Source organism: Myiozetetes cayanensis, unplaced genomic scaffold, assembly GCF_022539395.1.
Source record: "Myiozetetes cayanensis isolate MyiCay16 unplaced genomic scaffold, myiCay2020 scf2-11, whole genome shotgun sequence".
Classification (NCBI taxonomy): domain Eukaryota; kingdom Metazoa; phylum Chordata; class Aves; order Passeriformes; family Tyrannidae; genus Myiozetetes; species Myiozetetes cayanensis.
Genome location: NW_026087411.1, coordinates 76,753,357 through 76,772,258, shown reverse-complemented (window position 1 = coordinate 76,772,258; position 18,902 = coordinate 76,753,357). Strand labels below are relative to the sequence as shown.

The window sequence follows — 18,902 nt, the reverse complement described above, 5'->3', positions numbered from 1 at the left end:
TGCCACTATATGATTAGGTTATCATGGGAGAAACTGTATTCCAGAAGATGAATTAGGCCTGGAATAGACCCAATACCTCCTAGTCCTCTGGAATGCAAAAGTCAAACCTGAAGATATGCCAATGCCTGACCTGCTTTCCTGAAGACCACAAAATCCAAAGGAAAACTTGAATTGGTATTTCTAGTTGACTAACAAATACTTTTGGACTCTGAATGATTATTCTTCATAAACAGATATAAGCACATTTGAATATTGCAACTGGCTTATTACTTTCTTTTTTAAAAGAAAAGAAAATCTTTGATCTACATAGAGAGATTGTTACATATATCAGGTTTTATACATATATATTTATTCTTGTGTATACAGATCACAGGAAGCTGTTTTATATTATTATCAGGCACATCCTTACTGCATTGTCCTCCCCACTACTGAACTGTCAATAGATTTCTCTGCTGGGTGCTTTGAGCCATGTACTACTGGGATTCCATATGTAGACAGGAGTCTGTGAATACAGCAAATTGCAGATTTTGGAATTTAATAAGAACGTCATGAAATTATGGGAAATATTTAATTAAATACTCACTTTTTTAGAACCATATTATGCCTGCCCATAGTATTTTACAGGGAGGGGGTTTTGTGCAAATGGTGTTTTGAGTATGATAATACCTTATGTTATAACATTTTGAACAATTCTGACTGTGGAAAGAGTATGAGTAGAACAGATGATCCTAAATTTAGCAATAACAAATATATATTTTGGGCAAAATCTGGAGCAAAGAAAAAGAGTGTACCTTTAAGAATATTTATCACTTCTGTCTCATTTTTCATTACAAGGTATCAAAGTACTTTACAAACATCAATTAAATCACACTTGTCTACTCACCTACTTCAAATGAATAAACTGAAGTTCAGAGAGATTAAAAGGTTTTCTCTATAATAAAATAGTAAACCAAAGGAAGAGCTGAAAAGAGAATTCAAGGAATTTCCTTTGCATAAGGAAACCATCTTATGCAAAATTTTCATGATGTAATAAAAAATGTCCCAAATATCAAGGAGATTGCTTGTTATACACATAGAATTGAATCTGATCTAGTGAAAACAACATTTAAATTCTAGTTGGAACAAAATTTATCTTTGTAATGGAAGTATTCAAATCACATTTGAGACTGTTTTCCATGTAATAACATGGCTGTTTGAGGGTGAAAATAGGTTTCTTGAAAATTGTTTGTACGTTAAAGAACAAGTGAAAATTTATGGGTTTGTAAATCAGTATCTATGTATGTGTATACCAACATGTTTATATTTATATATACATATAGCCAATAAAATAATGTTATTAAAGCTACAAATGTTAGAAGAACAATGGGACTGAATATGTTACCAAACAGTGATAATTTTCATGCAAAACTACACAAAATCAAACCAGCAAATTTAATCCAGTTCTAATCCTGACCATGAATCCAGAGGCAGAAACCAATAAGCTGCATTATTAACTGAAAATTTATTGCATTTTTCAGATGCATGAGTAATTGTTTTATAATATCTATTATTTCTTTTTAGGATGAGCTTTATTTCTGCAAGTAGTGGAAAGTAACAGCCAAAGTTAAAACAATGAGATATATTTAGGATATTTATTGTCTTCTACACTGACAACAGCAAGATCCACTGAAACCTCTGGTGAACCTAAAACTAAGGTTTCAGCATTTCACAGCATTCCACAAAGTTCATGATGGTTTTGTTCTTGTAGATTTATTTGGCTATATTATATCTGGCACTAACTAGTAAGCAACTAACAAAACAGTGGTGACTGCATGATGCTGTCTCTGTTCACACTGTGAGCTGGGTAAGAATTCCTATTTTAGATATCCTTAACAATTTGTTCTAGTGGCAGAAGAAAATCTGATAAACTTGTCACATACTGACAACAACAAAAATAATATTCATTGAGCAATGTTTCTGTCCTGTTAGTTTTGGAAAGTTATCTGTGAAGTTAAATGTGTAAAGCACACGTCTTGGTGACTGTGTGGGTTTATCTTGTTGAAGCCTTTGAGTGTCAGCTCAGCACCCAAGTGTCAGTGGCCTTAGCTGCAGATACTGGGTAAGGATTTCACTGTGTTGCATTGCAATCTTCCTTACACCCTGTCATTTCTATCTTTCACACTGTTTCATACTTCAGTAAAATTTCATCTTCCCAAGCAACTGCCAGCTGCAGCTGCAATATGGCTGGCACCTTCAACCTCATCCCACTACAGTCAGTGAAAAGTTTCTCATTGATTTCATCTAGAACTGGACCAAGGTTTTTGTGTGGAATAAAGCTCATTCGAAACTGTAGTCTATAATACTCCTAGTAAATTCCTCTGCCATACTCTTGGCCAGATAGCAAGCTTAAAATCAAATTCCTGCTTGCCAAACAGCTGAACACAAATCATTTCTGATCCACCTGCAAAACTCAGCAAAAGTCAGTAAAATTGCACTGTTAGGATAGGAGAATGAACAGATGTGTTGTTTCTTTGGTTTTGTTTTTCTTTGCGGTTGCTGGCAAGTCTTTGCATATTTAATCAATATTCCTATAGGTTATTTAATAATCTCCAGAGGAAAAGGCTGATGTATCCAGAGTTCTCAGGTGAGCCTTTTTCCACATGAGGCAGGAAATATATTTATACATATATATATCTTTATACACATATATATAATATATATACATAAATATATTTATACACATATATATATAATACTTCTTCTATGATAGTTCTTTCATTTGTAAAGTATAGGAAGGTAACATTTCTCTAAAGGAAAGTATTCAAAATTCTCATTCTGAAATCGATTATTTCTTTCCTTCATGTGGGTGGAAGTCATCTCATCTAGCCTTCAACCATCTACAAACTTAGCCACATCACCTGGGGTTCATCTATAGCTATGAGAAAGAAAAGCAACTTATCCAAATCTAAAACAAGCAAATCAGGTAAGTGGAATGACTCACTCTCTAATGAATCTTGTATTTCTGCATTAATTATAGTATCTAAATAATTAATTTAGTTAGACATATATATTCTCTGTCCCACTATTAATTTTTTTCTTAAAAAGATAAATAACCCCTATTCTAACAACAAACTTTAATAAATCTGTGAATACATAAATTTATGTATATGACTAAAAGTATACAAACCATAAAATATATAATACAAAACATATATAAATGTGCAAATTTATACAAATGCACATATTAATAGATTTATATACATATATGCACATATTACAAACATATCTCTTGTGTCTACATACATGTGATGAAGTTTTTTAGATGTCTTTCTACAGCCAGTCATTCTGCTTCCCAAAATATCAAAACATAATCTAGTCACATCTCCTTGTGGCCTCCAAGGAGTCTCATTAAGAAATTTACATCAATAATTAAGAAATAATGTGGCCAATCTGAACTTGTTTCCTTTTATTTGTTCTTCCTTAAAAAAAAACCCTAACAAAAACAAATCAACCCACATTTAATGCAGTTGTTTGTTTGTCACTGCATTGTATTAAAAAAAATAAAATCTTAGAAAGATTTTTTTCAAATATCTATTATTTGGTACATTTAAAAAATAATTGCTTCTTTTGGTAGTGATTTTAACAGCTAAAGTGTAATTCTAATGACACTTTTTATGACTATGTTTTTAAACAGTCATAATAAGGTCTTAATATTCACCTTTTGTTGAAAAAGTTCCCATGAGAGTTAAAGAAATAACTTATTAGTGGGACAATAGAGAGGGACAGTAAATGCACTGTAAGATAGGAGTCATCTTAGCTTTCAAATTAATGTTAATTTTGTACCAGAGAAAAAAATTCAACTAAAAATTATTTTATCCAGTTACATATACGAGTTAGTTTTGAATCCAACAAACCAAAAAGGTGTTGAGACTGCACTTAATATCTCCTATAAATGTATTTAAATTAAAAGTCTTGCATCTTTTTTGACTTGTGTTTTTCCTCCAGATAAATGCTAAGCTTTTAAGAGATTGTTATCATTACCAGTAATTGTTAACAATAATATTGTTAATAGTAATTAGCAAAACTGTTGCTACACACAGAGAAAAAATAGGCATAGCTAAAAATACAGGAGAGGTGCTTGTTAGGAAACTGATCAAACAAGCTTAATTATGACCCCCAGATAAAGGGACTGCCATTAAGCCATTAAATTATCACAGATAAGACAGACTCTCAGTCGCTGTCTGATGATAAATCACAGCTAACAACAGCAAGGAAATCAGAGCTTGAACTGCTAATCCTTCTGAGGTTTGTGATGAGCACCAGTTCCCCTACTGTTTTGCATCTATTTATATTGCACTTCGAACCCCCAAATGGCCTCTGCTTATCTGCGGCTCTAGATAATTTATGCCTATTGGTGTGTCACCTCACAGCAGAGGCTGTTATCAGGAAAGAGGAGTTTTAGCAAATCTGATCCCTTGAAATGCTAATCTTCTGGAGATTACTGCACATAAACGAGTTTTCTGCCGTGATTTACTTTTGTTTATTGGTACCAGAGATTAGCACTTTAGGATTGCCACTTCAAACAGCTGCTTAGTTTGGGAATAAAGTGATCATCTAATGGGCAGGATTTTCACATATGAAGTTGTCCTGAGTCTAGCAGTAAAAGGCAAGATAGTAATTTTTATTTATATGTCATCTCTTAAAAAGATTTGTGAATATTTTTACAACATGAAAGGCTGATCTTAAATGCCTGATTCCTTAGACTCTAATCCAGAAAAGCATCTACATTTCTGTGTAATTTTAATCATGTGGATCATCATATAGTAACTTTGATGGGATATTCTTATCTTTATATTCTGTATGTACTTAAGCTCTTTTCTGGATCAGGTCCCAGCGATGTGATGTTCTCTGGTTTTATTTGGCTATGATGGGTACTCTCCTGCTGAAATGGTACTGATGAGAAAGGATATATGAGTAGGAGTTTTATTTAAAAGCTTTTCCCCTATCATAATGCTGTTGAATTGCTAAGAAATCTTATCTTCTAGCATGCGATGGGGTTATTTTGTTGGTAGCTAAATGTCATGCTTTTTCATTACTAAATGATTAACTACCAAAACCATCAAATTCAAACATGCCTGTGACTGTAGTATAATGAAAGCTTGAACTGCAGGCACAAAATGCTGCTGCAAATACGTGGACCAAACACATAGTTGCTAAAAGTTTTCAATTTCCTTTTTTGTTGTTGCACTCAGGTTCAGCAGTCAGACGGGATGAGATCACACCAAGTGACATGACTGATTACTAATTAGCCAAGTGTTCTGATGGTAGCTGTTGGTGGCAGCTACTGAGATACAGTACTATGTGTAGGAGAGATAAGGAGACACAAGAAATTAAATTGACCTTGAGATTTCATTACATTTAATGTCACCTAGTGGCACCTGATATTTTTAATCCTGGTTACATTCACCCCACCAACTCCATTCCCCCTGGTAATCGTGATTAAAGAAAAAAATTAAAAAAGAGAATTTCAGAACTTTTGCAGTTTTTTCCAGGGGCGTACTTCAGTATAAAATGCATATGAGGGCAGGAAGTGGCAAAAGTAGTGCCCTCTATTTTCAAGGGTGACAGAAAGATTATTTAATTACTCTAAATTACACGTTGTACAATTTTGAGGTTATTTCTTAGGTCCCTTGTGGGAATGCAGTTAGTTAGCAGTTCTATTAATCTTGTCCAAAAGCATGGAAGTGAGGAGGTGGAAAATAAAGATATTATCAAAATGAAAGCAAAAGATGGACACACAGGCAAGCAAGAATGCAGATTACATCTCTAGTGCTTATTTTTGTTGGATTGTGGAAAAGTACATCTTTATACACATGAAAGTTTCTGTGAAATTTCAATTCAGATATCACACAAAGGCAAAGTTTTCCTTAAACAAAGTTTTTTAATTCTTAATATATCTCTAGTTCCTGAAACAAAGACCTTTTGACAGTACATCTATTTGTGCATGTGTACTGGAATATCTGTGTGTACTCATGGGTAGATAGAGAAAATTTCTAGTAAAGACTTCTTTATGTTTTATCCAGTAATTTTGTCTAGTTCTGCATAAGGAATTATGCACAGCTTTGGTGATGATTAGAATGTGATGACACAAATATCTAAATCCTTCATTTTCTATTGAGCCATCAAAATGAATATGCCATTTTTTATAATTGTACAGATAAAATGCAATTCTGAATGGACTAATTTGACAATTTCTACATTTTTATTTGGCAGAGATACACAATATTAATATGTTGGACTAGCTTTAAACTTAATTTGTTTCATCTACAAAGTCTGCACTTCTTTTTCCATGAGCCTTGCCTATAGTTTCTATAAGTCAGAAGTTGTAGTTATAATTTAAACTGTGTTTTTAACAGATATTAGAAAACACTAGAGCATGAAGTTTTCAGAAAGAATGTGTTCCATATATTGTTACATATTAATTGGCAAATTCTTGACAATTTGTATAAATATTAAAAAATAAACAGAAATATAATAAGAAAATTGTAGATATTGAACTGCCTAAAGAAATTTCTGCTGGCTCCAGTTATCAATACCTACTACAGTAGGGTTTGAGATATTCTTGTCCAAATTAGTATTAATTATGGTTGACAACAGTGCATCTTCTCTGAAGTTTTAAATATTTCTGAAATATTTAATGAAGCATATAACCAACTCCTTGTATTTATTAGAAAACCTGCTTCCAAACTGACCATCTCAATTTGTTTTCCTTGATACTTCAGCTTTGATTACAGTAGCTGTCCACTGGTTAAAAGTTCATTTGTAATATTAGTTTGGAGAGAATTCCCTGCCTAGTCTTCTACACCAATGCATGCAGCACGAGTAACAAACGGGAAGAGCGGAGGTGGACAAAATATTCTATAAGTAGCTGGGAGAAGTCTTCATATTTGCTGGTTGTAGTTCTCATGAGGGACTTTAATTTACCAGATAACTACTGAAAGTATAACACAACAGAGGAGACAGTCTAGGAAGTTCCTGGAGTGTGTGCAGGGTACCTTCCTAATGCAGCTTCTGAGGGAGCCAACTAAGGAATGCCCCACTGGACCTGATGTTTGCAAAAAGAGCAGAACTTGATGGTTGGAGGGCACAGCCATCATGAAATGATAGAGTTTTCAGTTCTTGCAGAAATAAGCAGTGGGGGGGAGCAGGGGCACAGGAGCAGGCAACTCTCAAATATCAGAAGTCAAGCAGGCAGCTTGGCTGAACAGGAATCTTTTCTTTGTAAATAATGCAAAAAACAGAAGGTGTATTCCCCGTGGAAACAAGGTCAAGCGACACGGAAAGAATACAGAAATACTGCTTGCCACTCTAGGGAGAAAATCTGTATGGCCAAAGCTCAACTGGAGTTGAAGCTGCTGGAAATGTGGGGGACAATAAAAAAAGCTTTTTCAAAAATATTAATGACAATAGGCAGTATTGAGATATCATTGACCCATTACAGGATGAGGATGGTCACCTCACAAACAGGGACAGAGAAAAGGCAGAGGTGTTTAATGTTTTCTTTGCCTCTGTCTTCAACATGCATAAGGGACCAGAGAGGTCTCAGTGTCCTGAGCTGGAGGACTGTGACTGCAGTCGACCCTGGAATTCCACAGAATCTGCTGTTCCAGCTGGATCCCTACAAATCTATGTGGCCTGATGGGATTTATCCAAGAATCCTCAAAGAGCTGGCTGATGTCATTGCAAAGCCTCTCTCAATTATTTTTGAGTGGTCTCAGCTGATTGAAAGCTGGCAAATATTGCCTCGATTTTTGAGAAGGGTAAGAAGGAGGGCTCCAGAAACTACAGGCCTGCCAGTCTCACTTCAGTGCTTGGTAAAGTGATGGAGAAGACTATTCTGGGAAGTATTGAAAAGTACCTGAAAGACAATGCTGTCATTGGTCACAGTCAGTATGGCTTCATGAGAGGAATGTCTGCTTATCCAATCTGATTTCCTTTTATGACAAGAACACACACCTAGTTGATCAAGAGAAGACAGTTGATGTAATTTTTGGATTTCAGTAAAGCTTTCAGTACTGTCTCTTACAGGATCCTTCTGGATAAAATGTCCAGCACACAGCTGGATAAACACATCATGCAGTGGGTGAGCAATTGGCTCATGGGTCAGGCACAGAGGGTAATAGTGAATGGGGTGACATCAGACTGGTGATCTGTCACTAGTGGTATTCCACAGGGCTCCATCTTGGGCCCTGTGCTCTTCAACATCTTCATTAATGACTTGGATGTGGGACTGGAAAGGATACTAATCAAGTTTATAGATGACACAAAGCTGGGAGCTGTTGACTCTCTCAAAGGCAGGGAGACCCTGCAGAGAGACCTTGACAAATTAGGGGACTGGGCAATCACCAACCACATGAAGTTCAACAAGGGAAAGTGCCAGATTCTGCACCTGGATGGGGCAACCCTGGATGTACATACAGACGGGGGAATGAGATGCTGGAAAGCAGTGCCATGGAAAGGGACCTGAGTGTCCTGGTTGATGGCAAGTTGAAGATAAGTCAGCAGTGCCGTGGCAGCCAGGAGGGCCAACTGTGTCCTGGGGGGCATCAGGCAAAGCATCACCAGCCAGTCGAGGGAGGGGATTGTCCCACTCTGCTCTTCACTGGGGCAGCCTCTCCTTGAATATTGTGTGCAGTTTTGGGCACCACAATATAAGACAGATATTAAGCTTAATTAGAAAGTGCCCAAAGGAGAGCAACAAAGGTAGTGAAGGGCTTTGAAGTGAAGCTGTATGAGGAGCAGCTGAGGGCATTTAGTCTGTTTAGCCTCAAGAAGGGGAGGCTGAGGGGAGACCTCATTGCAGTCTACAACTTCCTTATGAGGGGAAGAGGAGGGACAGGCACTGATCTCTTCTCTGTGGTAACCAGTGACAAGAATTGAGAGAATGGCCTGAAGTTATGTCAGGGTTAGGGTTAGGTTGGATAACAGAAAAAGAGAGATCTTCAGAAGAAGAGGCAGGACACTCACAAGTACTACAAGGATGTCATGAGGTTATGCAGGAGGAAAATTTGAAGGGCTGAAGCCCGACTAGAACTTAATTGATCTGCTGCCATAAGAAGATAATGTTAAATACATTCTATAAATACATTAGCTGCAAAAATGGGGGTTAAGGAGAATTTCTATCCTTTATTGAATGTGGGGGGAAGTACAGTGACAAAGGATGAGTATATGGGTCTGAGGTAATGCCTAGGTCTTAATAATAGTAATAATTACAACTATAATAACTATTAAAACATTTAAAAAAAAAAATAACAATGCCTTCTTTGCCTCAGTCTTTAATAGTAAGACCAGTTGCTCTCTTGGTACCCAGCCCTCTGAGCTGAAAGACACATATGGGAGCAGAATGAAGCCCCCATAATCCAAGGTGAAACTTTCAGTGACCTTCTACACAACTTAGGTGCACACAAGCCCATGGGGCCTAGATTGGATCCACCTGAGTATACTGAGGGAACTGGCAGAAGGGCTCAGTGAGCTGTTTTCCATAATTTTTCAACAGTGCTGGCTCACCAGGGAAGTCCCAAATGACTGGAAATTAACAAATGTGACACCCAGCTACAAAAAGGGTCAAAAGGAGGATCTGGGGCTCATCAGCCTAATCTTAGTGGTGGGGAAGGTCATGGATCAGATCATCTTGAGTGCCATCACTCTGCACATGCAAGACAAGCAGGAGATCAGGCTCAGCCAGCACAGGTTTGTGAAAGGTAGGTCCTGCTTGACCAACCCGATTTCTTTGTGTGACCTGCTTAGTAGAGGAGGGAAAGGCTGTGGATGATGTCTACCTGGACTTTAGTAAATCCTTTGACAAAATTTCCCACAGCATTTTCTGCAGAAACTGGCTGCTCATGGTGTAGACAGGTGTTTGTAGAGTAAAAAATGTCTGGATGGCTGGACCAAGAAAGTGGTGGTGGATGGAGTTGAATTCCATTGGTAGCCAGCCACTAATGGTGTTCACCATTAGTGAGGAGCTCAGTGTTGGGGCCAGTTCTGTTCAACCTTTGTTAATGATCTGGATCAAGTGTAACCTCTGTCACTTTGCAGATGACATAAAGTTGGGCAGGAATGTTGATCTGCTGGAGGACAGGAAGGCTCCACAGAGGGATCTGGACAAGCTGGATCAATGGGCCAACGCCAGCTGTATGAATTGCAACGTGGCCAAGTGAGAAGTCCTTGCACTTGGGTCACAACAACCCCACACAGTGCTACAGGATGGGGGCAGCTGGAAAGCAGCCCAGAGGAAAAGGACCTGAGGGTGCTAGATGACAGCCAGCTGAACATAAACAAACAGCATGCCCAAATGGCCAAGAAAGCCAATGGCATCTCAGCTTTTATCGCAAAAATTGAGACCAGAAGGATGAGGGCAGTGATTGTCCCCCTGTACTCAGCACTGGGAAGGCTGCACCTTGAGTACTGTCGCCCACTCCTTTTCCCCACTAAGTAAGATTTCTGGTGTATTATGAATATTTATAACTCATAGGGTCTACTCTCAATATTCACATGAGGTAACATGGGTCATGGCTTAATACTTGTGTAGACAGGGAATGGGTTTTGTAGAATTACTAGAATGCCATTTGGGTGAAGTTAAGATATGGGATATATACAGTGTTTCCTTTTTACACAAGCAAGTTTAACAGATCTGCAAAGTCAGGGTTCAAATTCTTGTCACTGCTTTCACAGGTATTGTAACACAGACCCCAGCTTAGACCTGCACCAAAACAGAAGTGGCTAAATGCAGCTTCAAGTGCTCACACTGACAGGGTAGTTCCCCAAAGTTCACTCAGTTGTTGCCTAACTCTGAAAATTCAACACTTACTGAAACAGAGAAAAAGAGAGGAATTGTGACCTCAGAGTTGTAGTTTAATGCTAGAGCACACTGCAGGAAATAGTGGGATAAACAAGAGAAACAGCAACTGCAGGAGAGATGCTGGAAGTCCCACTTCACAGCACCTTACAATCCCATGAATTAAGCAGTGTTGAAAAATATTCCAATATCAGTACACCATTCATTCATTTAATTTCCACCATCTGGCTGTTCTTCTGTTCACTCAGACTGTTTCCTGATCAACGTGCCAGAGTTGGTGGAGGTTGTTGCTAAACACCCAGGTTTTCTCTTTCAGTTTAGAGGGACGTGACTAGTCTGTGTTTATAGATTTGCAAGGAGGTAGGACGTTTAAGAGGCTAAAGGCATTCCTAGATGTACTTTATGGATCTAGCCCTTAGGAATTTTTCACTCTGGAGGTTGTATAACCACTCTGTCAGAACCAGGAGGCAATAAGAAGGTCTAAAGTCTACTTTAAAGGTCTCGAATTAATAAAACATAAATGACAATAGCTTGGAGTCCTTTCTCCCCATCCTGAAAAACACAGAAGTGAATTTTAGCCACTGGGCACTTAAGTGCGTGCAAAGATTCCTGGACTGAGGCATGAAATTGAACAAAGGATTTAAGCAAAAGTACTTTTATTAGTAATAAAGGGAAATGTGATATCTAAGAACTTTCAGATGTGAAATTTGATACAAAATGGTTTTAAAAGTTAAATCAGAAGCTGCCTGTAAAGAACTGGAAAATGATTTCACAATTTTGAATGCTCTCAGCAATGAAGGGGTGATGAAAATTGATAAAACAGAAAGAACTGAACAAGGGGAAAATAAGTCTAACTATACATACACAGGCAGAGACTATAAATTAACTATTGCTTGAGAAGAAAAAAATAAGGAAATATATTAGACATCTCTCTGAAAACATCAAGTCAAGCACTCAGTGTCAATTAAAAATGTGAAACAGGATATTTGGATGATTAGGAAAGAAACTGTAAACAAAATAGAAAACATATATATATAAATACACTGTATCGCTATATCACTGTATAAATACATCATACACTCTTATGTTGAATAATTCATGCAGCCCTGGTCACTCTATTTCAGGAGAAAGAAGGGCAAGACAGAGAGAGAACGATTGACAGAAGAAGTAAGTAAATTCACAGGATATAGGACAAATTCAAACTATTCATCATAGTGCACTCCCCTGATTTGGGAAGCATTTGAACTATACATATTGGATATAGAGCCCTGAAGATGTCTGGAATTCAATAGCTGAAGGTGTCCCTAATCTGCAGGGGACAGTGAAGGCCTTACAGTCTGACAGAACTGTACCCCTACCAAGTCAAGACACTTGCCAGATACACAGGATTATGTGGGCTTGAGTCGGTGCAGCTACTCTTACTCTACACACAACCAAGTGTCCTCCTGAAAAAGCTAACAGACAACAATAGGGAAGGATCGTGAGGAAAAGTATAGGCAAGGTTAAAAGAAAAAATATAGGCAAAATAACATGCTGTCTTCTATTCTCAGGATACATTATAATACTCTCTTTTACTACATTTTTCCTGTAATACCACGCAGCTACTGAGGTAGCTGGTATTAAATCCCTTCTCAAATCATGCATCCAGTTCAGTGTCTGAACTCAGAAGGTAGGTCAAACTGCAGTTTTCAGAGGTTATGCCCCATTTCTTAATTGATTTTTTTTTCTTTTGTTAGCAGAGGGTGGGAAGGTGCCACACAGCTGCATCCTCTCTAAGCACCAAAAGATAGGTATATAAAACCTCCATATCTGCTATCATACCAAAAAGTGGCAAAATTATGGAAAATCTGGAGCTTGGCTAAATAAAATTAGTAGAAACATTAACCATGTTTTGATATTGCTTTACGCTGAGTCCATTATTGCAAAAAGGTGTATGCAACTGAGTTAATGGTATTCTTTCAAATATGTAAAAATTATATGTAAAAAAATTCTGTATTACGGGGAGATACTATGACACTACTTTGTAATCTCATTCTTTTAATGATATGTGGGTTGTTATAACACTTTGAGCTACATTTGATTGAAAAATAATCTAGGCAGAGTAGATTTTGGTAAGTTGACACAATGGCTATATGATTTAAATCCAGTATTATTTCAATAACAGTGGAGAGAAATTACTCAGGTGGGACTGATTCTTGAAGCACTGCTGAAATTGTGTTGACTCTATACCTGGTATGTTCTTTAGTAGCTGAGTTTTCTACATTGACAGAGAAGATCCTGTAAACCTCATTGCTAAAATGGTACCCTGAGATGAGAAGAGTTTAATTAACTTAAACAAAGTTCAAATTGAAAAAAATCTAAAAAAAGTGCTTGGCCATTGCTAGCATTTGAGAATCCAGTAAACCACCATTTACCAAAATCTTCAAGCAAATGACGGACAACCCAACCAGATAAGGATTTTTGGTAATATTTCAGTTTATGACTTACACTTGTCTCCTCCTCACTCAGACAAATTATTTGAATCCTATCCAGAGTCACCAAGATATTCTTAAATGAGGCCATTGTTTCTACTAGGCAATACTTGTATCATTCCACTGCTAGAAGAGACTAAAAATGGGAGTCATATTGATAAGGTGTCACAACAACCAACTTCATATCACTCTGGTGTACACTCAAGATGAATGACTCATGCAAAGCTGTGTTACCCTGAAGAAGAAAAATTTATCCAATGCTTTTCTCTAAAACATAAGAAAAAATAAAATGCACAATTACCTATAATACCCTAAACATCAATACTTTGCAGTCAGAAGTATCAAGTGAAAAGTGTCTATGTATGCCAAGGTAATAGAGTACTCCATGAACAGCAGTAGTCTCTCAGCTGTCATACCAGTACATCGGCTAAGCTATAACTATGTCCAAAAACAGTTTCACTGGAGACAGAAAGATCTGAGCCTGTCCAGCGTGCTTTCTGATAAACTTTTCCAGGCAAAATGGAAGAGCTTTGAGGACGATTTAAGTGGAGAAATAATCTGCAGCAAAAAAGTGACTTCCTGTAAGCAGATCCAGTTAAAAATTTTTCAAGGCGGTTGGCAAAATGCCTTTTCTCAGGCAGACATAGCAACTGGTTTTGCTCTTTGCAGACTAATAATTAGACATATCTGATCACCAAAGCAGAGGAGAAGGAAGTGAGGAAGGGATTAGACTGGCCACGTTGCAGCTTTCTTACTCCTGAAGAATTCTTACCTTGGAAATTAGAGTATTTTAAAATGTCTGACAGACTGAACATGGAAATTTCCCAGTTCCCTTCTAGAACCACCAATTTTCTAGAAAAAAAAGAACAACCAGTCCTACATAATTAAACTAATTCCCAATTTTATCAGAAATTTTCATGAAAAGGTATAAAATTTACCCTTTTTACAATAAGCAAAATTCCCCTTATATTTTTCTGTAATAGTCAAATCATAATTTTCAGCTTTAAAAAAAAAAAAAAAAAACTGCTCAAATATTTTTCTTCCCTGTTTCCATTTCTCTGTGAATGTTGTAATTTCTGCTTGTTTCTGTTCTAGAATAAAAGGACATTTTAAAATGTCCTGGACTGGCTGGAGTATTATAATTTTGCTAAGTATTTCCCAACAAGGCCTATTAGTAAGTAGAGGCAGACTCCCATTGATTTGTCTGCATGAGAATGGCTAAGAGAATGAATGCTCTCTGCCTCTTGCTATCAAGAGCAGCATCAGTAGGAGTAAATCTGTATCATCCCAGCTTAAACTTCTTCCCCAGCAGGATCTTTGGAAAGGTTTTATTTAGCTGCTTCTCCTTCTCCTTTGCTCTTCTATATACATATTTTGTGTATAAGAGGGGATCTAGAAAGAAGATGGGGAAGCAGGGTTATCTAAGCATGAGGAGCTTCCAGGGCAGGCTTCCAGGGCTGGCTCTTCTCTCCCTAGCAGCATCGCCATGTCCTGCTTCACCATCCTCCTGAAATCATCATGCTCTTCAGATGTAGTCTTTCATTCTTGTCATTAGTCATAATCCTCAGTTTGTCAGGTGTGTGTTCTGGCCTCTCCCATACACCTCTGTTTACTCTTCCTTCTGTTGCCAGTCTGTTCCTCCCTTCTTCTCCATTCCTTTCCATGCTTCTTTTCTACATTTCCATTCTCTAATCCCAACTACAGTCCTTATGCGCTTTAAAAAAATGCCTCATAGCGTTCACTGTGCCTCCAAACCAATCTCATGATCTTATGGTTATAACTCTTGTTTTGCTTCCCCTTTCTGCTTCCTTTTTCTCCTGCCATTATGCCATTTCTATTCAGGCTGTCATCTCTTCTGGAAAGGGATTTTTCTTGTTCTCTGTTTTGCAAAGCACCTGGCATGTTTTTGATTCTGTCAAACAAATAATAACAACAGATGTGAAATTTGCAGTGCAGCAGAATCCTGATATCAGGAAGTAATAGAGGCAAATTACACTATCATTTTCATTGCCACGTATATACCACTACTTGACAAAAATTCTCATTGACTGCTTAGGTAAACATCAATAAACTAAAAAATTCCCAAGCAAACACCTCTAACATGAAGGAAATGTGGTTGTGTTTCATGTTGGATCTCAGTGAGCCACAGGGTTATAGCTGACAATTTCAGTACTGGAAACAAAGGAAATAAATGAATGAGGTGCAGTTTTTCAGATGGGAATTAGGGGATAAAATTAAGTACTGAGAGAAGATGTCGATAACTGTTTAAAACATAAAAACAGGACAAAGGTGGAATGGGTGTGCTCAATTTAATCTGTGCTTCATTAAAAACGCATACACAAGGTAGATTCTAGCATGTAAGCTAATAAAGTAGACTTTCCTTTAGCCTAACTGACCCTATCAGAAGCTCTTAGTATTGTTGAAGAATCTTGTAAAACATTTTAACTGACTGTCTCAGTTATTATGTATTAGGCACCTGAAGACAATGTTTGTTACTTCTGTTGCCAAAAAAAACCACCCCCCCTCCAAAAAAAAAAAACCAACAAAAACAACCAACAAAAAAAACCCCAGAGCTTAAAAAAATAACAGGAAAGAATAAGATGTGGATTTTACCATACGTTTAGTGACAGGATAGTCATATGAAATGTCTAAGCAAATGTCTAAGCTTTATCTCTAATGGATGTAGGCCAGGACTGAATGGAAATTATTTTACATATGGTTAGCAATCTCTTAACTAAATTATTTGAAAATTCCTCAGAGAAAAACAATTTATTATAGACATTGAGACACGCCAATGTAACACTAATACTTAAGAAAAATAAACCAGCAGAGGAATGTCCTTCTGCCATACCAACAATGCTCTTACAGTTGATTCCAAAGTATTATCTGTCATTCCAGCACATGGATTAGAGTATTTAACAGTGTGAATCAAAGGGAAGACACTCATTCAAGAGAAGAGCATTATTAATACATCATAGCATCTCTGTCACCAAACTGGACAAAATGGGAGCAGATGTTTTATAATAAACTGAGAAGAAGATCTGACATAATTAATAGCCATAATATCTGAGGCTTAGAAAACAAAAAGAGATAGAGGAAGCAATCTGATGGAGGGACAGAATGTTTTTTTCTGTCTCCAGTAAAGTGTCCTAGAGACTAATTTTACATGAAGGGAAGGTATTAACTAAGCTAAATCTCGTTTCTATTAGTTTTTTTTGTACCTGCCCTTTGAAGCCCTCATAATGCATGGAATGCATGAGAAAAGAATTCAGCAAAAAGGAACTCTGAGGAGAAACCCTTTCCAAAAGGAAGAATTTTTGACACTGATAGGATCTTTTTACTATTTTGAAGACAAGTAAGCCTTTGAATTAGTAAAAATGATTGACATGTGAATTTATTCAAAGCTAAAGGCAAATGGTAGTCACAAATAGCACTTAGGTGCATAGGTATTTAAAACCTCCAGTTACATTCATATTGGCTCTGTCTCTACTGACATTTTTTTGGTCAGCACCAGGAAGAAGGTCTCCAGATCAAGAGACTCATTAGACACTTTACAGTGCCACCCTGGACTGTGGCACAGCCTTACTCTGGGCTGCTCCTAGTTCTCATTGCCCAAGTACTAGTTTCACCTGAGCAGAGTCCAGGCACAAGCTAACTAGTAGGAAACATCAACAAATGAGAGATGAGGATCCCTGTGCAACACATGACAAATCAATGTGACAGTTTCCTTACATCTGTATGATCTAACTGTTCATTATCATAATGCTTAATTTCTATCTGTCCTGCTGACCAGTGTCGCTCCAGACCTGAACTAGTCTATCACCCTGGAAAGAGACAGAAACCTAAAACGATTTGGAGAAACTAAAGGCCAGTCAAAGACAGTGGGTAGACTCTCTACAGGTAGGGATAGGACTTCAGTTCTTGACTGCTATATCTGTGTGGTTGGATTTAGTACTTATTTATGCAGTGTCTGATACCTGCCAAGGCCTTATCGGCAATCAATAATGGGAGAAAACTGGCACATGCAAAAGTTACCGCCCACATTGTAACTTCCACAGAAAAGAAACCCCGTGAGAGCTATCTCTCAGTATCATGGGTAAGCCATCATGCATCCCAAAAATCTGGATGTGTCAGGGATTCACAGCCCCAAAACTCCTCTGAAACTAGATGCCTAAATTCATCCTTTCAGCAAGAGACGTGTAAAAGAAGGATCAAAGGGATCATATGTATTCTATCTAATAGTTGAGCAGTGGTAGAATGATATGGGAAAGCATGATGCCTGCAGACCGAGACATTAGCTCTTCTGGGACATGACAGGCCACTCAATGTCTTCCAAGAAAAAACTCCATTTTACTCAGTAAAACAGGCTCCTCATTCCTACAGCAGTGTCATCAACATGATTTTCAGAGTAAGAGAAGAGGATTTCTGGAAGGGAAGGGTTCTTCAGGAATGGAAGGGATTGTACAGTAAAGGAAGCAATTTCAGAGATAATTCTGGATTAGGTTTAGCCTAACCAACCTTTTCCCAGGCAAGCAGCTACAGCACAAAGTGTTGGGAAATATGTGAATAACAAAACATGAGTCTCTCCCTTTCCACACAGAAGTTGAAAGTCCTTAAAGGTTGGCCTTTTTGTAATACCTTTCAACAGCCCAGTGCTGTAGAATCTAGCATTTATGCTAGACAAGGAGAGAGAGTGATCTCAGTAACAGCTGGATGTCACCTCTGTGAGGTATCCCCATACTTTCAAGAAATGGCTTCTACCAATTTACACCAAATTCATCTGCTTACTAATACTCATTGACCTTAGCTAACATGGATTTCCATCATGAAAAGGCTTTAAATATAAAAATAAGGGCAACAACACAATTTAATTTATGGTCTAAGCACTGCCAAATATAATCTACTGTCTTGCAAAATTATGTTGCAGCGGTTCAATGACAGACTTGTAGATACATAAGTCTATGCAAAGATATCTGGCTTCTGTTTCTCTGGCATCTAAAGTGAAGTTCTGTTATTTTAGACTGAAAATTCAGCCTTAAATATCATTCAACCACTTATAAAAGCATTATGAAATATATAATATTCTTTTTTTTATTTTAAATTTACATAATTTGGCAGCATCTGATGTTAAAAAAAAAAAAAGAAATTCAGCTTTACACAATCCTTTTGCAAATACACAAGTGTAAAAATAGTATTACCTACTTTGATGGTTTACTTTTTAAGGATTTTTTTTCCTTTTCAGTAATTAGTAAGATACTTTGCTATAAAGAAAGCAGGTAATACTCCTAAGATATATCTTCATGCTTTTTCGGCAAACAATTCAGAAGTAGGTGACACAGGTAAAGCATTAATTTCCACACAGTTTTCAATAATCTAGCTACATTAATTTCAGAAAAATCCATAAGAAATAGGTTTATAATGGTATAACAAAATAGTCCAACTTCTTCCTGTAGACATATTGGCCTGGATTTGAATCTAACATTGTCTTTTCTCCAGCAGCTCATGAGGGTACAAACGCTGGCTACTGAGGAAGGAGACATTGCTATTTTGTATAGACTAATATAAGGAAAGACTTATGGGTTACTTCAGTAAAC

At 37.3% G+C, this 18,902-nt stretch overlaps 1 protein-coding gene across 4 annotated transcripts in view; it reads right to left on the bottom strand.

Annotated features, from left to right (window-relative positions):
* The window catches only part of EPHA7 (EPH receptor A7), a 195,701-nt gene that overhangs the window by 20,311 nt on the left and 156,488 nt on the right, over positions 1–18,902 (bottom strand). For 3 of the 4 annotated variants that reach the window (XM_050316508.1, XM_050316512.1, XM_050316509.1), the window contains one exon: positions 5,901–15,220. The exons of the other annotated variant lie outside the window; for it this stretch is intronic. In XM_050316508.1, the coding sequence (XP_050172465.1) occupies positions 15,025–15,220 (196 nt within the window). In that variant the 3' untranslated portion in view covers positions 5,901–15,024. Of the gene's footprint in view, positions 1–5,900; positions 15,221–18,902 lie in introns of those variants that run through there. 4 annotated transcript variants of the gene reach the window in all.